Below are 21239 nucleotides of genomic sequence, written 5' to 3'. Positions count from 1 at the left end.
ACACAATATTTTCCTTATCAGATTGTCTAGCCATCAAATAAAAGGTGCTAAATTACCATATAATCGAAAAGTTCACGCAGTCTTATTGTATTCGCGAAGTTAAGTTGACTGTCAGTAAAGTGCAAACCTTGTGATTAGGGAGTGCTTTATATTTCGGGACAAAGCAAAAATTCTGACGACGGCATTTCTGACCCAAAAAGGAAATAGACCCAAAATGGAAATAATGTCATAACACCTGGACTTGTCGCAGTTTTAGGTCTTTGCCCATTAAGTATAAGAGACTTCGTTTATATTCTTTATTCGGTTTTAGAAGCGCTTATTCTGAGCAGAAATTAATAAATCCTCGGTTCAGAGAATTATTATGAAGATAAAAAATCCAGGACAGAAGCAATAAAAACTGACTTTCAGAAAAAATTACCTGACGAAGTCACAGATTTTTGGGATGGCAAAATATTAAAGTTAAAAATACTAAAGCTGCGACACAATATGTTTACAACAATATTACATATATTTACAATATTATACATCCTTTCGAAAAAAAGCAGTGACCAGACCTTCATTGTATGGGCACGAGGAAAGGTAAACTTCTAACACCTAATTTCCGAATTCGCAATGTATTCAACATCCTTCTTGGAGATGGATGTAGTCGTTCCTATATTTATTATTTTATTAATAGTAATTTAAATTTAACGTTAAAAAACACATTACTCCCTATAAGATATTAATGATAGAGAAGAGGTGACTTAGTATTTGTTGATTCACAGGAAGGATATATATTAATTTAATTGTACTTTATTGACAAAAGTTCTACAATTTAAATGGTGGAAATGACTAACTATTCCGTTTCTTATCGGTTCTTCTTGGTAAACTCTACTTTCCGAACCAGTGGCAGTACGACGATTCAAAAGTGCTATTATGTGCCTACTTGTATAAAGAATAAAATATAAGAATCATTTTGATTTATTTTGTTAAACCTTGTCTCGAATGCACTAAGGCGACTAAAGCTCCTATCCGAAATGTGTGCTTCTTGAAGGCGCTTAAAGAGTATGAAAATTAATGTAAAAATTTATAAAGTTTATATAAGCTAATTTAGCCATCACTCATGGTATTTATGAGAAGAGGCAGTCACTGTATCACTTTTTAATGATGAAGATAATAACAGATGAAAGTGATTGCCAACTTAAACAGGGATAAAAACTCAGATTTTGGCAAACGCTAAGTTTCAACCAAGGAAGAACTGACCTAAAAATTTTCGATAAGCTAATTTTTTGTGCGTTTTTTTTTTTACTTTACTTGATGTACTTATTTTTGTTATTTAAATAGATTTTCTTTAAAACACTAGATGATTTTGTATCGGAAAAGAGCAAACAATTTCTTTCTCGACTATATATCGACGACAGTTTTCTTCTTGGAATGGTAATGCTACTTTTTTGGAAACTAAAAGAAGAATAAGTCGTTTGATCGTTGTAAATGACACTGCTGAAAGGGCGGTCAAATTAATGCAAGATTTTAACGGAATTATTACAGTTGAAATAGAGTAAAAAAACAATTCTTGTTGTACTGTGTCCAGGAACATAAACGTTTGTATGCAGACTGGAAAAGACTACATTAAAGATCAGTTACCCCTGACTGATTATTATTATTTTATGTTTTTAACTAAAGAATAATGTTTGTCTTATTTTATTTTAATTCTTATTCACTTCATTTGTTGTATTTATATATAGTTTGATATAACATTTATGTTAGTTTTATAGCGGACAAAACTGTCAGGTAAATAAATGACTTAATAAACTTTGTAGCTTGGTCGGCACTGGTTGCGATCATGTTAAAAAGATGAAATTTCATATTTGAGTATGTTTTAGCATTTATAAAAAAAAATAGAGGGTATGCATTTAAAAATTAAAAAAAAAAATTTTGTTTTGTCATATAAGGGACACCCTAAATTGTATATACAATAAGACTAAATGACAGGGATTATAGGAGAAATAGAATATATAAGAAGTTTTAAGTTTTACCGCGCATTTTGAATGTCAGTACGCTATTAAAGTGCCCCTGACTTTCATACTGTCGTTATTGGACACTGAGGTTTACATAACCCGATACGATATCGTTCTCACATTCCAATATGATACCTACTCAGCAAGTGCTAGAACTATGTCCAATTAATTCATTTACTACAGGGTTCAAGCGAGGGTGCAACATGCCCGTGTATAATGTTAGATATTTATATAGAATTTTAATACGCAATAGAGACTAGTCTTAATGTAATAGTAAGACATAAACAATGACAAGGATTTACCATAATCTATACACACATTCGAAATCGTTTCATTTTTTCGCAATCATCACTACGACACACACACACACGAGCTAATAACACGAGAGACATTGTTTTGCCCAATAAAGGAAAAATACGAGTACTTTCAAAAATGTTAAGATGTAAATAATTTTCTTATAATGTGGGAAGTCGAGGCGGGACTAAAGAAAATGAAATATCTGACAATGTAAAAATAAAAATAAATCTTATGTTTACCGATCGTAGTCGTTTTTAAGATATAAGTAATTGTAATGCTTCATCAGCGACTAAAGATTTATTCAAATTTAACTTGATATCGTATCGGAAAATGTGAAACCGCTCTAACACTTAAGGCTTCCGGTTAAGGTAATATTGGTTATTTACGATTACGTATGCTATTAAGCATTTTATCGCTTTTAATTTTGTTATTGCGTGTTCAATTTAATTTGTGAATCGTTATTTGTATACGTTTCTTATCTTAAACAAATCTATAATTATAGAGAATAAATAAAAATTATTTAAAATCTTAAATAAAACCGTCTCATGAATAAGATATGTTTACATATTAATCAGCACATTATTAGCGATAAAATTGTGTTTATTTTTACGATAAAAATTATTATTTATTTTTTATTTTATTTTTTTTTATCTCTGCTTTTCTTATAGATAACACACTAAGACGTAATTATAAAAACTGTATACTAGAGGGTCACTGTTATAAGATCTTTATCCAAATATACGCTAAATTTTAAATACTACCTTGCGTTGTAAAACTCACCATTATAATCGTAGTCCTCTGTTTTTTTCTATGATAAAGGTTGGCAGACGTGCAAACAAGCCACTTCATGGTAAGCGGTCACTACGACCCATAGACATTAGTGCTGTAGGAAATATTAAACATAGCTTAAATCATCAATGCACAACCAACCTTGGGAGCTAAAATGTTTTGTCTCTCGTGCCTGTAGTTATACTGGCTCACTCACCCTTCAAACCGGAACAGAATAATACTAAGTATTGCTGCTTGGCGGTAGAATATATTATGAGTGGGTGGTACCTACCAGACGGACTTGCACAATACCCTACCACCAAGTGAAATGTCCAGTTTTCTCACACAAAGGAAACTATATATAGTTAAAAATTAGACTATTTGTAAAAACGCATATCTTTAAAATATAAATTGCTATAATTCCTTGAAAATATATTCCCAGTGGATAGTGAAAACTAAAACGAATATTTAGATATAACATATCCGTAGTTAAGTCCGCTGTTTAATTTATTACATACTTTATGATTCTGTACAGGTTTCAATAAAACGTGTTTTGCATATTAATATATAGTATGTGAATACGCGTAAGATGTATTAAGTGAAGGAATCAAATAAATGTAATGTAATAAGTTATTATAAGTTTTAAAAATCTCACACACAATGAGGTAGTTATTTCTACGCAATAACAGGTCATGCTAAAATAACGCAATAATTATTTTTATTCACAATATTACGACAATTTGTTTTAAAAGAACAATGTTTATGTAAAGTAACAGCCTTTGTCTCACGACAGGGTGAATAACTATTCTCATGCCAGTTTGACGCTTATGACAGTACGTTGGTTCACTATGAGTCGGTTGTTACACGGGGCAGAACTTCAATCGACACACGCATTTTTCCTTCCTAAACGAGCACGTGATGATAAAAAAAAATCATGAATGTGAAAACTGGAGGGTGATCCATGTATCTACCTGTACTATCTATACTAATATTATAAGTGCGAAAGTAACTCTGTCATCTGTCTGTTGCGGCCAAACCACTAAATAAAATTTGATGAATTTGTTATGAAGCAAGCTTGAACCCCAAGACGCCTAAACGCCTAAACATCTGACGACCATAACCTAAATCGACGACAGGGCGACAACTAGTAGACTATAATGATTTCCAAATATTTATACCAGCACTATTAATCGCTTTACCCCACGAAACGTTCAAAAGTATATAAGTAGGTAAAGGTATTTTCAGTACGACACATTGCTGTAATCTCAAAAACATGTAGGCGTCATTTAGTCCATTGAGATTGAGTTCGTTGCTATATTTAGCCAATCCGGATCTTTAAAATAACTAGATAAAACAAGATACGAAATTAATAAATCTGAGACAAAAACGGAACCGGTTCCCTATAATAGTTTGAATAAACTAATCGTTCAAAATCAAACATTTCTCAGCGAGTCACGTAGCGCGCACACATGTTACCCCACGTACAGCGGTCACCTTCACATTGACATACTTGTTACGATATACTCCAATGAAATGCTTGTTATTTATGCAATTTGTCTATACGTTTTTTAGAAATTATATTTTGTTGTGACCAATCAGTCGAATATTTTATACTATATATTGTTAACACTGACAGTTGATAATGAAATTAAAAAATATATATATGATGATAGTTAACTTCGTATATCTATAAAATTTACACACAATAGAAAGTAGTCAGTGAGTAATTCTACTTAAGTCAACCTAACTTTAACCGCGTGCCCTAGCCCGCTTACCTATAGATCGCGATTGGCATTCTTATCTTTTGATCACGTCATATGATTGACTAGCTTCCTTCCCTGAATACGAAGGCGAGTGCGGAAAAGGGCAGGTATTGGGTAGCCTATATATCCTCTCTATTTCAAATTTCATCCAAATCCGTTTAGTACGTTTTGCATGATTTAGATTTTGATGAGAATCAGTTTTCAGGACATTTAGCGTTTATAATTATTAATCGGAAGTTCCCAAAGCAACAGGAGATATAGTCATTCGCAGATAGAAAACGCAGTAAGCACCAAAAATAGTTTTTTGGAATATTATATCTTTCAAAAAACGTTAACGTCTTAGTAACCGATACTCTATATATTTACGAATACTTATAAATAAAACAAAATGTAAAAAATTTAGAACGTTTTATGAAATAAAATATATTTTATAATTTCATATTATTGATCAATATCAACCCTTTTTGGTAATATTATAATTAGCCACAACCGTATCAAAGTATTATTACGAGAAATAATGTTAAGGTTTCATACGAGTATACCTACTGATATTACTTTACTATATTACAAATTACTGACTCACAGTATATTGTAAGTAGTAGACAATGCAAATTGTACCCTTTCTTATCTTGCCAAGCTACCTACCTACCCACGGTACCTTCATACGTAACTAATGCAAATACAGACCGGTTAATAACAATTACGGCGTACCAGTATTATTGATAAATGTCTATTGTACGAATATTTTTCTTGTTAACTGAGGACAACTCCAATAATTCATAGAGGTTACGATACGATCTGAATTCTATTCTGATTCAACATAAACAAAACTGCAACTGGTTCGTTCAGTTGTAGAATAGGTAAACGATTACGTTTCGATTCGTTTGCGATGAAGTGGTAAAATATGCCACTAGAATTAGCCACTTTTTTGTATATATTTAAGGACTTAATATTAATAATTCTTATGTAAATAAAATTTTATAATAGATGTTAATGATATAGATCTATTCACTCACGAAGGCGCGCCCAGTCAAGTTTTTTTTTTATTTTAATAATACACACTAAATAAATTAAAACGAGTTGGTATTTTTTTGCTGTTCTTACTCTTAATTATCTCACGCACACTAAGATATATTGTAATCACGAGCGTCACTCACTCTTCTAAGGCAAACCGATAATAATTTAACTAAGGTGGGCGTGCCGTCGCGAGTGAATAGATCAATATATGTATATTGGAAATAATAACAATTTAATAAATGTTACTTTGAATAAACCAAACAACATCCCTACTCATGTTATAAATGCGAAAGTTTAATGATTGGTTTCTATCTACTTATTTTTGCATAAAGTGACCTAGGGTTCTTATTGCACAAGAATGAAGTCACGAGGAATCAATAATCGATAAAAAATAATTTAATAATCGATTAGTAAAATCAATTAACAATCGATAAACAATGGATCCGACGCAACTTGGTGCATCGAAAGTTATTGTAGATTACAATAATTTTCGTATATTAAGTTAGTATCGCTTATTGTGACCTTCAATAATTAAAAGTTATGTAATAATTGTTTTGAATTTCCGAACATGAACGTTCATGAATGTATATCCTGCTGCCAAAATATTATAAACCTACTTTATATTTAATACTAGTTAAGCCTTCGGCTTTACCCGCGCGATATTTATAAATCTTTACCTATAGAACACAATCCATCACCTCAATATAACCACCTCGAGGGGTGAGTTAAAAAAACAGTAGCCTTTATTCTTCCCCGGAACTCTCTCCATAACAAATTTCATATAATATGTAAATCGGTGCATCGGTTTAAGCTTGAAGAAGTCACAAGTAAAGGCCTTCTCAGTTATAATATTAACTACATAAGTAACTACATAGATTTAAAACCCTGTTCAACGGGCCTTTTATTGATTACCTATCTGTTTTATTTATTTTGTTATTACATAATACTTATATGAAATAGAATTAACATTATAATCGCTGTAAATAATTCATACGGATTCCAATTGTATAATATAAAAAATATTTTTGGTAGATACCTACCCACTAAATAAAAATATTTGAACGACAAATATTTTTTTGTACAATTTAAATGATCTACAGCAGTTTAGAAATTTTCTAAAGTAAATTAGAAAGCGTATATTTTTAAATAATTAAAATATTATCGGCCTGTAAACATATCTACTCACTCGAAGCACAAAACCTTCTTCTTCCCGGACTGTACCATAGACACGTTGAACCACATTGCCACTAACCTTAAACACCAGTTTTCGGTGGTTTCCAACGCAAACGTTTACCGCTGATTAACCGAACACTATTTGAAATATACAACTATTACGTTGTAGAGTCAAAGAGGCGTGCGGCAGCCGAGCCAGACTTTCACTAATGCAGAATGTTGCAGGTGCAATTGCATAATTGGAGGAAACGTTACGAAAATCTTCGCAGACGTCCTGCTTGTGTATCCTTCCCTAATTCCGCTTGTTAGCATCGATACGATGAACAATCATAAATATTCTTGCGTTCGTCTGTCCGTCGATCATTTGATTATTTTTTCTTTAATTTGTACCAATTCAAGCCTCGATAGAAGATATGTAGGTATATGGACCGCTTATACAAAACTGGCAGGATCTTAATAACTTGGACTATTGTCATAAGTATCGCAACCGATTTATTTAGAAATGGGGTGTATTAAAGTATTTAGAATTCTTTAACATCCCATTGACACACAAAATACAGATAACTTGTTAAATTAACTTTTAAGCAATGATACCAGTATATCTAAGATATATAATGACTATCATAATGTGTAATATTTCCCAACACATCATCGTTGTAAACGCAATATTAAGTTTATCGATGTACTTACTTGTGACGTAATTGCAGCGTAACACATCATTAGAGACTTGAATGAGTAAAACATGTGTTACGTTAAATACGCATCGTTTACAATAATTACAATACAGTATTACTTTACTGAGCCCTGATTGCCTAGTGCATAGAAACCGTCAATTTTTGCCGAAGATCATGGGTTAAGATCCAGAAAAGCATCGCAGAATTTTCATGTGCTTAATTTGCTTATAATTCATCTCGTGCTCGGCGTTGAAGGAAAACATCGCATGAAATTCTGACACATGTCTGCCCATCCGCACTGTAACTGTGTGGTTGTAATCTTCTTCTAAGAGGGGCTTTTGAACATTATCAGGCTATCCTTACTTATAACTTTTCTAACTACTAAAAACTCCAAGATAGAGTTATCTTCCATAACAGATGTTTATATAACACTACCTCCAAACAGGCGCGTTGCCGTTTTCCTGTATAAAAAGATAATTTAATTATCGTCATTACGGACACAAAAACCACGTAACAGTGTAATCGACTACAGACATATAAATACTCGGTTGATTTGAAACAATTTACACCCCATTTATTTCAAATAAAACGAGCCTTAAATGCATGTCATATCCCTGAACGTCAATAAAAAATCTTAAATCGTGAAGTACTTGCAGTATGTTTGTGTTAGTTATTTTAATCGGAGTCAAGAAAGTACTCCATTATAAGTGTGATGTTTTCGTTTTGGTTTAACTGAAATCTTCTTCTGATCACTGAACATCTTCATATCTTATATATTTACCAGCAAAACAAGTTGCAACAAATTTGATTGTGTAAAAACATTCTATGTATTAAAAAATGTATGTGGCAATTTTCATAGTAATCAGTCGGTGTCGAAGTCTACTAAACTTCAGTAGATATAAAAACATCACTCTATTCAAATATTGATATTGCTGATCGATTAACTATTGATCTTTGAATGACGTCGATTTTTAAAATATTATATATCATTATCAATAATTGCATATTAATTGTTTTTTTATTATTTTCTTATCAATTATACACACATCTATAATTTTATTTATGTATATTTTAAATACCCTTATTATTAAAACGAGGTTATGTTAATCGAATGCAAAGAATTATACATAAATATAAAAATATTTTCGATCGATTTAAAATCAAGTACATAATTATATAAAGACATATGAGTTTATAATTTTGTTCTGTTTTTGTTCATTGAATATTATATCCTTATGTATTATTTGTACAATTTGCATATTTCTTCTACAACGTTATGTCAACTATAAGTGTGGGTCAAATATCATAACTGAATTTTCAATTCCAAAAACCGATATATATGCATTAATTTAACCGATTTTCAAAATTTTGTTTAAGTTTAAGTAGAAAGACCTAATAAAAAAATATTTATCTAAAATATTATTTTTTAAAGAAATAATATGACAACATTATGACAAGGGAATTATCGCTCTTTTTTTTTCTTAAACATTTGTTATATTATCTGTGGCATAAAAATATGTAATATTAATCCGAAACTGACTTTTATTAGGAATAACGTTTTAAACTTGTTTTTATTAAGTGCGATGGAATGTTGCATTTTATTTGTTTATAAGTAAGTCAATCCAAGAGCCGAGATAGCCCAGTGGTTAGAAAGCGTGTCTTAATCCACGATTGCGGGTTCAAACCCAGACAAGCACCACTGAATTTTCATGTGCTTAATTTATGTTTATAATTCATCTCGTGCTCGGCGGTGAAGGAAAACATCGTGAGGAAACCTGCATGTGTCTAATTTCAACGAAATTCTGCCACATGTGTATCCACTAACCCGCATTAGAGTAGCGAGGTGGAATATGCTCCAAACCTTCTCCTCAAAGGGGGAGGAGGCCTTAGCCCAGCAGTGGGAAATTTACAGGCTGTTAATGTAAAAAAAATGTAATGTAAGTCAATCCGAACTTATCCTTCCCTCAATATGATAAGATATTTAGTAAGTGATCTAGTCACAAATAACACACAAAGCAGCGGTTTGATTTAGTTTCCAACTATAACCTGCTAACGGAAGACCACAATTCGCAGTACCGATTATTATCATTAGTATTAAATTGTACACGCGCAATTAGTGTAACGAATTTATCTGTTCATACTTAAGTTTTGTGATTTGTTAATAAGTAAGACAATTTATCGTGTAATCTGTATATGAATTTATTTTATGTAGCGAAAACAAAACCAGGCGAATAAGCACACATATGTATGTACATATATTATACGCTAATTTCAATTTTAATAATTACAAGTGCGTGACTTACATATTCTTTAAATACAAATCATTATAAAACAACATGTTATTACATTAATTTGTTGTGATTTTTATTGAAATGTAATAATAATTTCAATAATGAGGATGTATCAATCTTGAGATTGAATCCAATGAGATTTTTGTAGATATAAATATAATTATATACATCACAAACGAAATTATATAATTGCACCATGTGCGCTAACAGTACAATGATCTCGTAAACTCGTGACTTTCGAAGAGAGATAAATTCAAAACGAAAGCCTGCTTCGAAAGGTAAGAAACGTATATATTTTAAACATAAAGCTACCGCAGCCGTGAAAGTGAATCTTATAGAATATAATGTTATAATCTTTTGGACCCCAATAACCTTGAAAGCTGTAATAAAGCCAGGAGTCAATGTCACGTGGTGCACGACACGTAAAAACTTATAAGGTTAATCGCTAGCGCGTGAGTCCGATGCGTTTCGCTTGTGTAACTGCGCGTGAGTCTACACGTAAATAGCCGTATCGAGCTTATAGCTTACTTGCTACGGTTGCCGTCCTTAAAATTTTATTTAAACCGTATATTGTTTACGGCACTGCTAGTGGGCAAAACTTTAGTCATTCGTTACAATTACTATGCCAGGCGGCAGGCAATTGGACCTGATGGTGGTTAAAAATTATAAAAATATCCTCGGGTGAACTTCCTGAGTCGGGTCTTGAGTGTTGAAAACATGTGGGAGTGATGCCCAGAGTTCCTAATCTCCGCTGTTCACACACACATACTCATTCTGGGGAAAGTTAAAATTGTCTGAATCGGTAAATGTGGGACTATGAAAAAGAAAAGAGGTTTTACGTTTTTCATACTCATTGCAGCGTTTGCGCTTATCATATTATTATAAATTTTCGTTATGATATTCGTGATTAAGAGGTCAAAATACGTTGTTATACCAAATTTCAGATCAGGCATTCGGGAGTTTATGCAGATCCTCTTCAATCCAACCACAATCCAAATGAAACTAAAATGCCGTAGGTACATCTTGAGGGTGAACGGTGACAGGAAATTGTTTAATTTTATTCAATTTATAAATTAGTTTTACAAAAATAAAATATTTACATATCCTTAACTTGTATAGTCAAGGATGTTACTGTATAAATAATCCGATTAAAAAAAAATCATAATGTATTCTAATTAGAATTTTTTTTTTATTAATCTTTATTTTGTTATTTACTATTGTTTTTGTTCGAATTACTTGTACACAATTACTTGGTAATATTATTTATGTTATTCGACACTCGTCGTATAAGTATATTATGAACATTAACGTTTAATTTTTTTTTATATTTTAACATACCATTATATTAGCAATTGCCTACGCATTTATATATATTTTTTAAATTACAATGTTAGTTTCATTTCTTTCCCAAGAAGTTAAGGTAAAACTGGACCATTTATAAATTTATTAATTTTACGATTTTTCCCTTTGCATGAGTGGTTCAAATAATACAACATATATATAACATAACAAAAAGATTTTAAGGGTGGTTTAAATCGCAAAAATAAAATAGTTAAAAATGTTTAAACCTAATTTAATTTTACGCAATGTTTAAAATGAACTTTAATAATGAAAGCGTTTCGAAACGCTGACAAGCACCATAGAAATATTACGTATGTAATGTAGGTTTATATCAAGGAAAAATACCAATAACTATAAAAGTTATAATCTTTAATGGGACTTTTACGGTATTTTAATAAAGTTGATAAACAAAAACGATTGATACAAATACAAACAATTTATTTGATAAAAGAAATATGAATTTAGAAAGAAACATATTTAATCAATACGTGTGGACAATACAATCCGTGACAGTGTAATTAACAACATTTAATTATTGGCACGGATTCGCATCGCAAACTGCATTGTGAGTGAACGCGTCGTTGTGAGCAAAAAAATATCCTTATCTTTTAGATAAGCATAAACAAAACCTTGCGTATCGAGCTCGAGTAGTTGTTGTTTGCGTTATGAACCTTATGTGTAATGGAAGAGAACTCTTATCTGGATAACAATGTTATGCACTTATGTGATTATGTTGACGACTTTGAGAATGGAGATTTACTAGCAGCGGAACGAGTTGTACGAAACTTTGAAGATTATACACAACCGATGAATTCAAATAATATGGAATGTAGTTCAAATAAACGTAGTCGTTTAGAAGAGATGGTGAATAAAGATGAAGAATGGACGCAGGTTTCTCGAAGTAGAGCGAAAAGAAGATCTATTGAGGATATTCGATTAAGTGTTACTTGCAAAGATAAATTTCCTAAACAATTTGCTTTGGCTAAATTACTTAAATCGCATAATATTGATGGCATTATGAAAATTAAATATGTTAATCCTTATAAAATTCTTATGAGTTTTAACACAGAAGACTTAACGGAGAGTTTTATGAACTGCGAAAGACTTCGTAGTATGGGTTGGAGGAGCCAAAAAACATGGTAGGTAGGAATCAGATTTATCAGAAGAAGATTTATTAAATTATCTACAAAGTAAAAATCACAGAATGCCGAAGCCGGTTTTCCATCTATTATTAAAATAAAACTGAGCTAAAACGTTTGGGTTCTGCAAGCGTTGACAATATACAATAGGTAGCGAACTAGCAGGCTGAGGGATATATGCAACATATATTACTGTTTATTTGTATTTAATGCGTTATATGTGAAAAAATATGAATATATTATGAATACAATGGCTGTTTTTATTTAACCATCGCCAATTTTAATTTATAATGTCCTGACAACAAAATAAGCTGAGTCAGTTGAATGTCACACTGTTTTTATACAATAGTGTTTATATATTTTTACTTTTCTTACTTACTGTCTGTATAACTCAAGTGCGTTTATTTTTGTATTAACGACAAAATTGACAATATTCTTCAGTTTTCCTCAAATTTTCAGTAATAATTACGGTCGAATTTCGACCACTGATCAGTCATTAGTTATAATTGTCGGTGGAGCGAGATTATTTAGATTTTTTTTAACGTTTCGGTTCAATTTTTAAAAAGGATGCCTGCCTTTAATTTATAGGGAAAATTTAAGATACACAATAACGTCAAAAACCAAACACGTAGCGCAAGTTCTAACGTATTTATCAACTGTATTTTGCTGTGTTGTCATAATCTAACTATTCAGTTATTCTAAATATTCGTATTAAGATGAATGTTAAACAGTACATTAGTAACCACATCCCTCACTGTTATCAAATCTACAAAAATATAGCTGTTTTCTTTTGAACGCGAATAACACACTGCTAAATATTTGTACGTTTAATTTGTACCAGCATATTCAGCGTGTTTCAGAGAACTTGTTAGATAATAATCATATTTTTAGAAACCAGAAGCAGAAATTAGCCTAACGCTAACGTAATAAAGAAATACGACCGATGTGTACGCGACGGAGGCCCGGATCTAAGTGGGCGCCCGGCGGTCTACCTGCTCTTTTTATAAGCAGTTGTGAGGGTAGTCGTGTCATCGTTGGGATAATTGCTGATAATATATTATAATTAAACGTGTATCGTAGCGACAGCAACGTCTCCAGGTCTGCTAATATTTAATATACATCAAGTATATATAAACCAGTGCGATATACCTTAACCGATAAAAACTTTTAATACATTAATTTTGTTGTAACAATGACATAGCTAGGATTATTAAACCTTGATAACATATCTCACGTATAAATAAAAAAGAACTTACCATGGCGCCTTTGACAACAGGTTCTGCGCGGTGCCATTTTTATGCGTTTCTACCGAAGCCATTTGGATCTGAAAACAATAGCATGTTATAATTTATACAAATATAAATGTTAAGGTAAGTCTGTCTGTCTCTCTTTTTGTCTGTTGCTTTTTAACGACCAAACTACGGAACCTAATTTCATAAAATATGATATAAACAATCTTGAACTTCTAAGAAGAACATAGGCTTTATGCCTTATACCTAACAACCTAGCTCTAAAATGTGTGCCAAGCCAAGGGTGACAACTACTGAACAAAAAATAGCTGTATAGCATATTATTTAGTTTAAATAAAATTCATATGTTTTTTTATAAAACGTCATCTTCAAATAAAAGGTTATATATAAAACCTTCATTTAAGCTTGAAGGAGTGACGTCAGAACTCAGAAGACCTTTTTCTTTCAATCAATATATGACGCTCTTTCTGTTCATTTATTAATCTAAATTGTTTCAAAATTATCAAAGACCAATTCAAAACCAAATCGTGGGCTGAACCTTAATAAATATAATAATTGCAGGCGAATAATATTTTTTTATTCTGTAAAATGGATCGCCTTACAAATATATGTATATCTTTATACTCTCTGTAGGTTAGATCGATCGAATCGATCGATAGGCGTTAAGCTTGATCTATTCAAATCAAATCAAATCAAAATATACTTTATTCAAGTAGGCTTTTAGAAATGCAGTCGCCTTTAGACAATTTCAAATAGAAATATAAATATATATACGGTAATTGGTTTATTTTCGCCGGTTCTTCTCAGGTCTGAGGTGTTTCTTACCGAACCAGTGCAGGACTTCTTCTCTTGACAGTTAATAAGTAAATAATGCTTCTATATTTAATCAAGATTTTTGACTTTTGATTGATTCGTATCTTTTTTTATAATAATAGTACATTTAACATTTTAAATGATATCTCTGTGAGGAACTGAATTATTTGCTTACGGTTTTTTACTTACTTAAAACATAAATTATTCGAATAAGAAATATATATACTTAATGTATGCGCTATTTTATTTAAGACTGGTGAATTTAAATATAATAAGCAATAAAACGATCGCAATTAAAATATAATTGCCAACACGGTAAAAATTACTTTAATAGTCGTTTAAAACAATGAATGCACACACAATCTAAGTAACTCTTTGTCTTAAGTTAAAGTTTTTTTAAGCTCTATATAATAGAGTTGACTCTATTTAGTATAAAATAAAGTCGCTTCCCGCACTCTGTACGCTTAGATCTTTTAAACTACATCGTTTTAATCAATAGAGTGATTCAAGAGGAAGGCGTGTATGTATAATACATGCATCTTATAGTAGAGAAAAGCCGATATTTACAAATTTTCAAATTACGAAAAATGTAATAGTTTTTGTTTTAACGTTTTTTCTTTAATCTGAAAGTTGTATTGAAGCCGAGACAGGTAGCTATTTGCCTATAGCTTCATACATTTGGTAGCACATGTATGAAATACGTGTGAGTAAAAATATATCGTTTTTATTACATAGCTTCGCTTCGCTTCGCTTGTCCTTTTCTGTAATAATCCGTGTAAGCAATATTCCATGATGATCGATTGGGACGTTAAGTTAAAGTGTAATATATAAATAAACGAAATATCTCACGTTCATAATATTGGTTAGTTTTGTAATGTCACCCGAGCCTTTTCGAACTTAATCGAAATAACAATGTATTCTGACAGTTGAAGTTATATTTAAGCACTTAATGTTATTGTACAGTTTCAACGTGAATATATATTTCAGGTATTTGGAGAATCCATTTTCGGATTCAAAAGATCCTTTTAGAGATAAATATTATAAGTACCGCTCTCAGTGCATCAGGGTGAGAATAAAAAATTATATCTTATTAGATAAAAAAAAACAATATAAGTGACATAAGTGACATTTCACTCATATTGTTTTTTTTTTGGGTCGCCTAATGTTAAATGGTCACCACCGCCCATGGACCTTGGTGCTGTTAAAAATATTAAGCACCCCACGCCAAAGCGCGATGGCGCACCTTGGGAACTAAGATATTATGTCGTTTGTGTCAGTAGTAACACTGGCTCACTCACACTTCAAGCCGGAACACAACAATACCAAGTATTAATGCTCGATGGCAAAATATCTGATGAGTGAGTGGTAACTACCCAGACGGGCTTACACAAAGCCCTATCTCCAAGTAAATGAAAAACTTATATTGTAAATAGTCATAGTTGACAATTTTTACAATTTGGTGTATCTTTATTAGACAGATTATTATTAATAATATGCTATAGAAATTATTGCATATATTTAAGATATCATATAATATGCAGACATAGTTTAATTCACTACAAATCGAATGGAGAAGTTCTAAAGTAATATTATAGAAAAGCACTCGTATCTACCATTAAACAAAAATTCTAATTATTTTAAAGCTAATTACGTAATACGTAATACCATTACTCTTCCTCAATTATAAAAAATAACACGATATATTATTGTTTGCTGATAATACATCTTTAGTTTTTAAATTAAGAATACTTTCTCAGGTCAGAGGTGTTTTTTTCTGAATCAATGGTAGATTTTTAACAACCAAAAAGCAAGCGTAGCTCGTCTGTATTGAAAGAAGTTTTTGATTCGAGTTGAGTTTTGATATTGTTTACTATTTCCGAAGAACAAATTTTATAAAAAGTTTCTATGAAAAGATATTAATTTGTGATTTACGACTGTTGGCTAGTTACATTTTGTAATTTAACTACCTACATACAAAAATATTATATAGGTATAGGTTTTTAATTATAAATTATCACCATTAAAATATTTGCTTAATTATGCAATGAAAATATTACGTTTATGTTGAACATTTTACTTATACATGTATATTAAACTATTTTATTTTGTTATTTAAAATTTAATTGGATGTTTCAGGCGATAAGATAATAATTATATATCATTTAGGAGAATATTAATTATAATTAATAATAATATGCCAAACGATTGCACTTATGTTAACAAGAAAAAACAACTTACGTCTTTTTAATTGAAAATAATATAACACTGAACTGTCAACCGCAAAATGGCGGGAACTTGTAAATATAATCTGCGCTATTTTAAACGCGTCCAACTGACGACGGATGCCGCGAATGACTGGCTAACAGGCGAAGTGACGATTCGCGATGCGTTCGGAAATTAGGTCGTAGTTATACATACTGCCATTGAGATATTAATCACATCTGTTCATATAGACCAAGTTCGAACAATTTCATGACTTTCCATTTATTTCCTCTTAAAAAAGATATATTAAAACGTTTTGTACATGTCAAATTAACAAAATAAATAACTTTACATATACATATATAGTATTCAATTATTCAAATTGATCTCTTCGAAACTTGATGTTGACTTAGAACGTGTCTCGTTGGTCTAGTCGCTCGCTTGTACGGATGCCAGATCCCGAGGTTCCATGTATGTTTAAATAATAACTGCATTTTTGTGTAAAACTAAGTAGCTTTGAAACCACTTTGAGCTATATTTAGTTCTGCCAGATTATCCTTGCATTGAATTATAAGAGTGAGTTCGTGACTGTGCAACTGTCTTGCACGCACTAGTGCCATTTAAGATAGTTTTAAATTAATATATCATGTCTATTCGCTTCCCTTTGATATAAAAGTGAAGAACGCCTGTCTAATCCACCTAAAAGAAACATTCGAACTAATCGTAGTAAATAAAACTTCAGCAAAGTTTTGGGCAATAAAATATTTGTGTGACGACGGGGTTACAGAAATAAAAATCGGAAATTCAGACCAATTAAATTTAATTAAAAAAATAATTTAAATAATTTAATTTTTAAATTAATTCCTGCCTTTCCAAGTGACACTTATCAACCTTGTTATTTGTTTTTGAACTGGTTGTTTTCATTAAATTAATTTAAACGCAACAATTGCGTCAAAGCACAACTCGGCTACTCGATATTATGCTGTTACCGCTTGTGGTCATTGCCTTTGTTGCTATTTTTGTATTTCTTTTAGATTTTGATGCAACTTCGTACGTCCATACAGCCTATGTAATGTGCGAGATAAGTTCTTACATTTATCGAGTTGTCAAAGTTTATTTATTTATTGAAAAAGTTACACCATCAACTTATCACTTAGCACTTAAAATTAATATCTGATGTGGGTAACATTCAATGTGATACGTCTTTCAAAGGTGTAAACAACATTCTTTGTTTTGATTTTAACAGAAATTAAAAAAAAATCATTGTATTGACTTCAAGCAGATTATAAAATATTTGATTTAAATAATATAAGTTTCCCTAATTTTTAAATAAAAATTAAAAAAACAATAATTAGAATAGTACAAGATATACGATACTTCATCTAGTATGAGTTATAATTTTTACTTTAAATTTTCTAGATCTAACTTTACATACATACATACATAACATACATTAAGTTTAGAAGTTTAAAGAAATAGTTGTCTGTCCTGATTCGAAGACCTATCATTGTTTGGGATGTTCATGTTTAATCCATTGTTCTATCAAAAGTTCAATGAACTGACATAAATTATTTAACTTTAAACATTTTTATTATTACTGTATACATTGCTAATGAATATCTGTGTTTTGTGCAATTGTAATGTTTTAAACGACACACACGCATACACACACGATGACCGAAGTCATGCCTCGTAATTATATTGAAAAATTGTATAATTGGCTGTGTATTTTCATACCATTTTCACCTAATAATTAAAAAAAAAACCAGATTAACAGCAATACTTATATAAGTATAGTAATAGTGTTCTAAAGTTAAATTAAATATTTTATATATTAATAAAAAAAGTTGTTACATTATTAATCTACATACTACAAGTTAAAAAAAGCAATGTACTCTAGTATTATTCCATAATTTATATCATATCATATCGCCGGCAATAACTAAGCATAACAATGAATTTCGTTATTAACGAAATTCATTTATATTAATTTTTTAAGCAACTCGCTTAAAGTTTCGCACGTTAGCCCTAGTTGCGTAAAGGTCAGTCGCATTTCATCCGTCAAAACATTCCATTCGGCCTTGAAAGAGAATGCGTGGTACAGCACCAGTTAAGTCAACGAGTTCATTTTCTAGGTCAAAGATTTAATTTGAGCTCATTAACGTGACCATAAAACTGCTATGAATAATATCTAACAATATAATCTAAGTTTTTTTTTTTTAAATATTTATAATATATTTATCTAATCTGGAACACTTTTAAAGTTACTTAACGGCATGAAACTTTGCACCGGAATTAACCCTATTAAACAGGAATTTACAAAATTCATCTTCTAAACTGGTTGATTGGGGAATGAAAGTTTGTATGGAAATTCGTCATTTCTGATGTTAGATATAAAAAAAGTATTTATCCTTATATTATTATGTCAATTTTTTTGTAGAAAGTTGTTATATCTTTTTTGATAATTCATCACCTAAGAGGGTGAAACTTCGGATGAAAATTTGTAAATTATTGCCTTATTTTACTGTTCAAAATATGGATATCTGTATTTGATTATGAGTAAAAGATTGTTTTTACAGAGTTTTAAAAATTCATCACCTAAGAGGGTGAAAGTGGGGATAGGTCTCATAGAAAATGTGCTTTAACCGAGGTAAAATAAGGAGATATGCGCAATGGATGTCACAAAAAATCTCTTATATTTAAGAAAACTGTAAGTTTTCGAACAGTATTTCCGATAGGTCATCGGGTACACGGCTATTTATAGATATGCTTATTTGAGTTTCATAACACTTGTCTTATAATAAACTCTGCTGACGTTATCCTGCAGGTAAATATTATACTAACTATTAATGAGCCATAGCCACAGTTCATACATACATACAGGTGTTTCAAATAAGTAGTATTCCAAAAGTTGAAAGTGACTTCAACCTTGAAGAAAAATCCAGATGGCGCTGCGATCAGAGGGATCAACATAACCTAATTTTTTCACAGAATTAGTCGCTATACATGCAAACAAGGCGAGTAGTCTTTATAATTAAAATCAAGTTCAGTGATTTTTGTTTCTATTACTTACTACATGTGATATAAACGTGCACTACCTACTATTGGTTTCGTTGTTTTTTTTTTTACATACATGTATCTAAATCTAATTTGGATACATTTCTGTGTTTTTTTTTTATGAAAATTAATTTAGACCGTTGCGAATCAAAACAAAAACAATGACAAAAACATAATTACTAGTTTTAACTTATATATTAAATAAAATTATACCTCACATTAAGTCAAATTAATTGTTAACTAAAATAAAGAGGGAATTGATATTTTACACAATAGCATAAATATTTTTAAATTACTTTTAAAAAAACCTTCTTAAAATCCAGTTAAAAAAATAATTAAAATGTTAATTTCATTTAAACTAGCTTACAACTAAATTGAAATATTTTTTTAGGGATGCATCCGATACCGATACCGATACCTATACATCGGCGATACAGCAGGTTTTCTAAGAGTATCGGTATCACCGATATTTCTCTAAGAGTATCGGTATCGGTATCGCCGATATTTCTCTAAGAGTATCGGTATCGGTATCGGTATCGCCGATATTTCTCTAAGAGTATCGGTATCGGTATCGGTATCGCCGATATTTCTCTAAGAGTATCGGTATCGGTATCGGTATCGCCGATATTTCTCTAAGAGTATCGGTATCGCCGATATTTCTCTAAGAGTATCGGTATCGGTATCGGTATCGCCGATATTTCTCTAAGAGTATCGGTATCGGTATCGGTATCGCCGATATTTCTCTAAGAGTATCGGTATCGGTATCGGTATCGCCGATATTTCTCTAAGAGTATCGGTATCGGTATCGGTATCGCCGATATTTCTCTAAGAGTATCGGTATCGCCGATATTTCTCTAAGAGTATCGGTATCGGTATCGGTATCGCCGATATTTCTCTAAGAGTATCGGTATCGGTATCGGTATCGCCGATATTTCTCTAAGAGTATCGGTATCGGTATCGGTATCGCCGATATTTCTCTAAGAGTATCGGTATCGGTATCGTATCGGCAAAAAGGCGTATCGATGCATCCCTGTTTTTTTTTGCATTAGCAGCCTGTAAATTTCCCACTGCCGGGCTAAGGCCTCCTCTCCTTTTTGAGGAGAAAGTTTGGAGTATATTCCACCACGCTGCTCCAATGCGGGTTGGTGGATACATATGGTGTGACAGAATTTCGTTGAAATTAGACACATGCAGGTTTCTTCACGATGTTTTCCTTCACCGCCGAGCACGAAATGATTTATAAACACATATTATGCACATGAAATTTCAGTGGTGCTTACTTGGGTTTGAACCCGCAATCGTCGGTTAAGATGCACGCGTTCTAACCACTGGGCCATCTCGGCTCTATATACATATAAATTGATATATTATTACGTAAACACGTTACGCTGGGGATACCTAGCCGTTAGCTGTACACGAACTAATAATAATTAATGAACTATGTACAGTCAGAGTAA

General features: G+C 31.4%; 1 protein-coding gene across 3 annotated transcripts in view; it reads right to left on the bottom strand.

The window, feature by feature from the left end:
* Nucleotides 1-16912, bottom strand: part of LOC113402128 (estradiol 17-beta-dehydrogenase 11-like) — a 35909-nt gene extending 18997 nt beyond the window's left edge. Inside the window, exons 1-2 of one of the 3 annotated variants that reach the window (XM_026642277.2) lie at nt 16762-16912; nt 13717-13784 (exon numbers count right to left, since the gene is read on the bottom strand). In XM_026642277.2, coding sequence (XP_026498062.1) covers nt 13717-13778 — 62 coding nt within the window. In that variant the 5' untranslated portion in view covers nt 13779-13784; nt 16762-16912. Of the gene's footprint in view, nt 1-7028; nt 7246-13716; nt 13785-16761 lie in introns of those variants that run through there. The other 2 variants (XM_026642281.2, XM_026642279.2) reach the window with 2 other exon arrangements.
* Nucleotides 16913-21239: the final 4327 nt, after the last annotated feature.

Source organism: Vanessa tameamea, chromosome 2 (assembly GCF_037043105.1).
Source record: "Vanessa tameamea isolate UH-Manoa-2023 chromosome 2, ilVanTame1 primary haplotype, whole genome shotgun sequence".
Taxonomy (NCBI): Eukaryota; Metazoa; Arthropoda; class Insecta; order Lepidoptera; family Nymphalidae; genus Vanessa; species Vanessa tameamea.
This window is presented reverse-complemented; position numbering and strand designations above follow the sequence as displayed.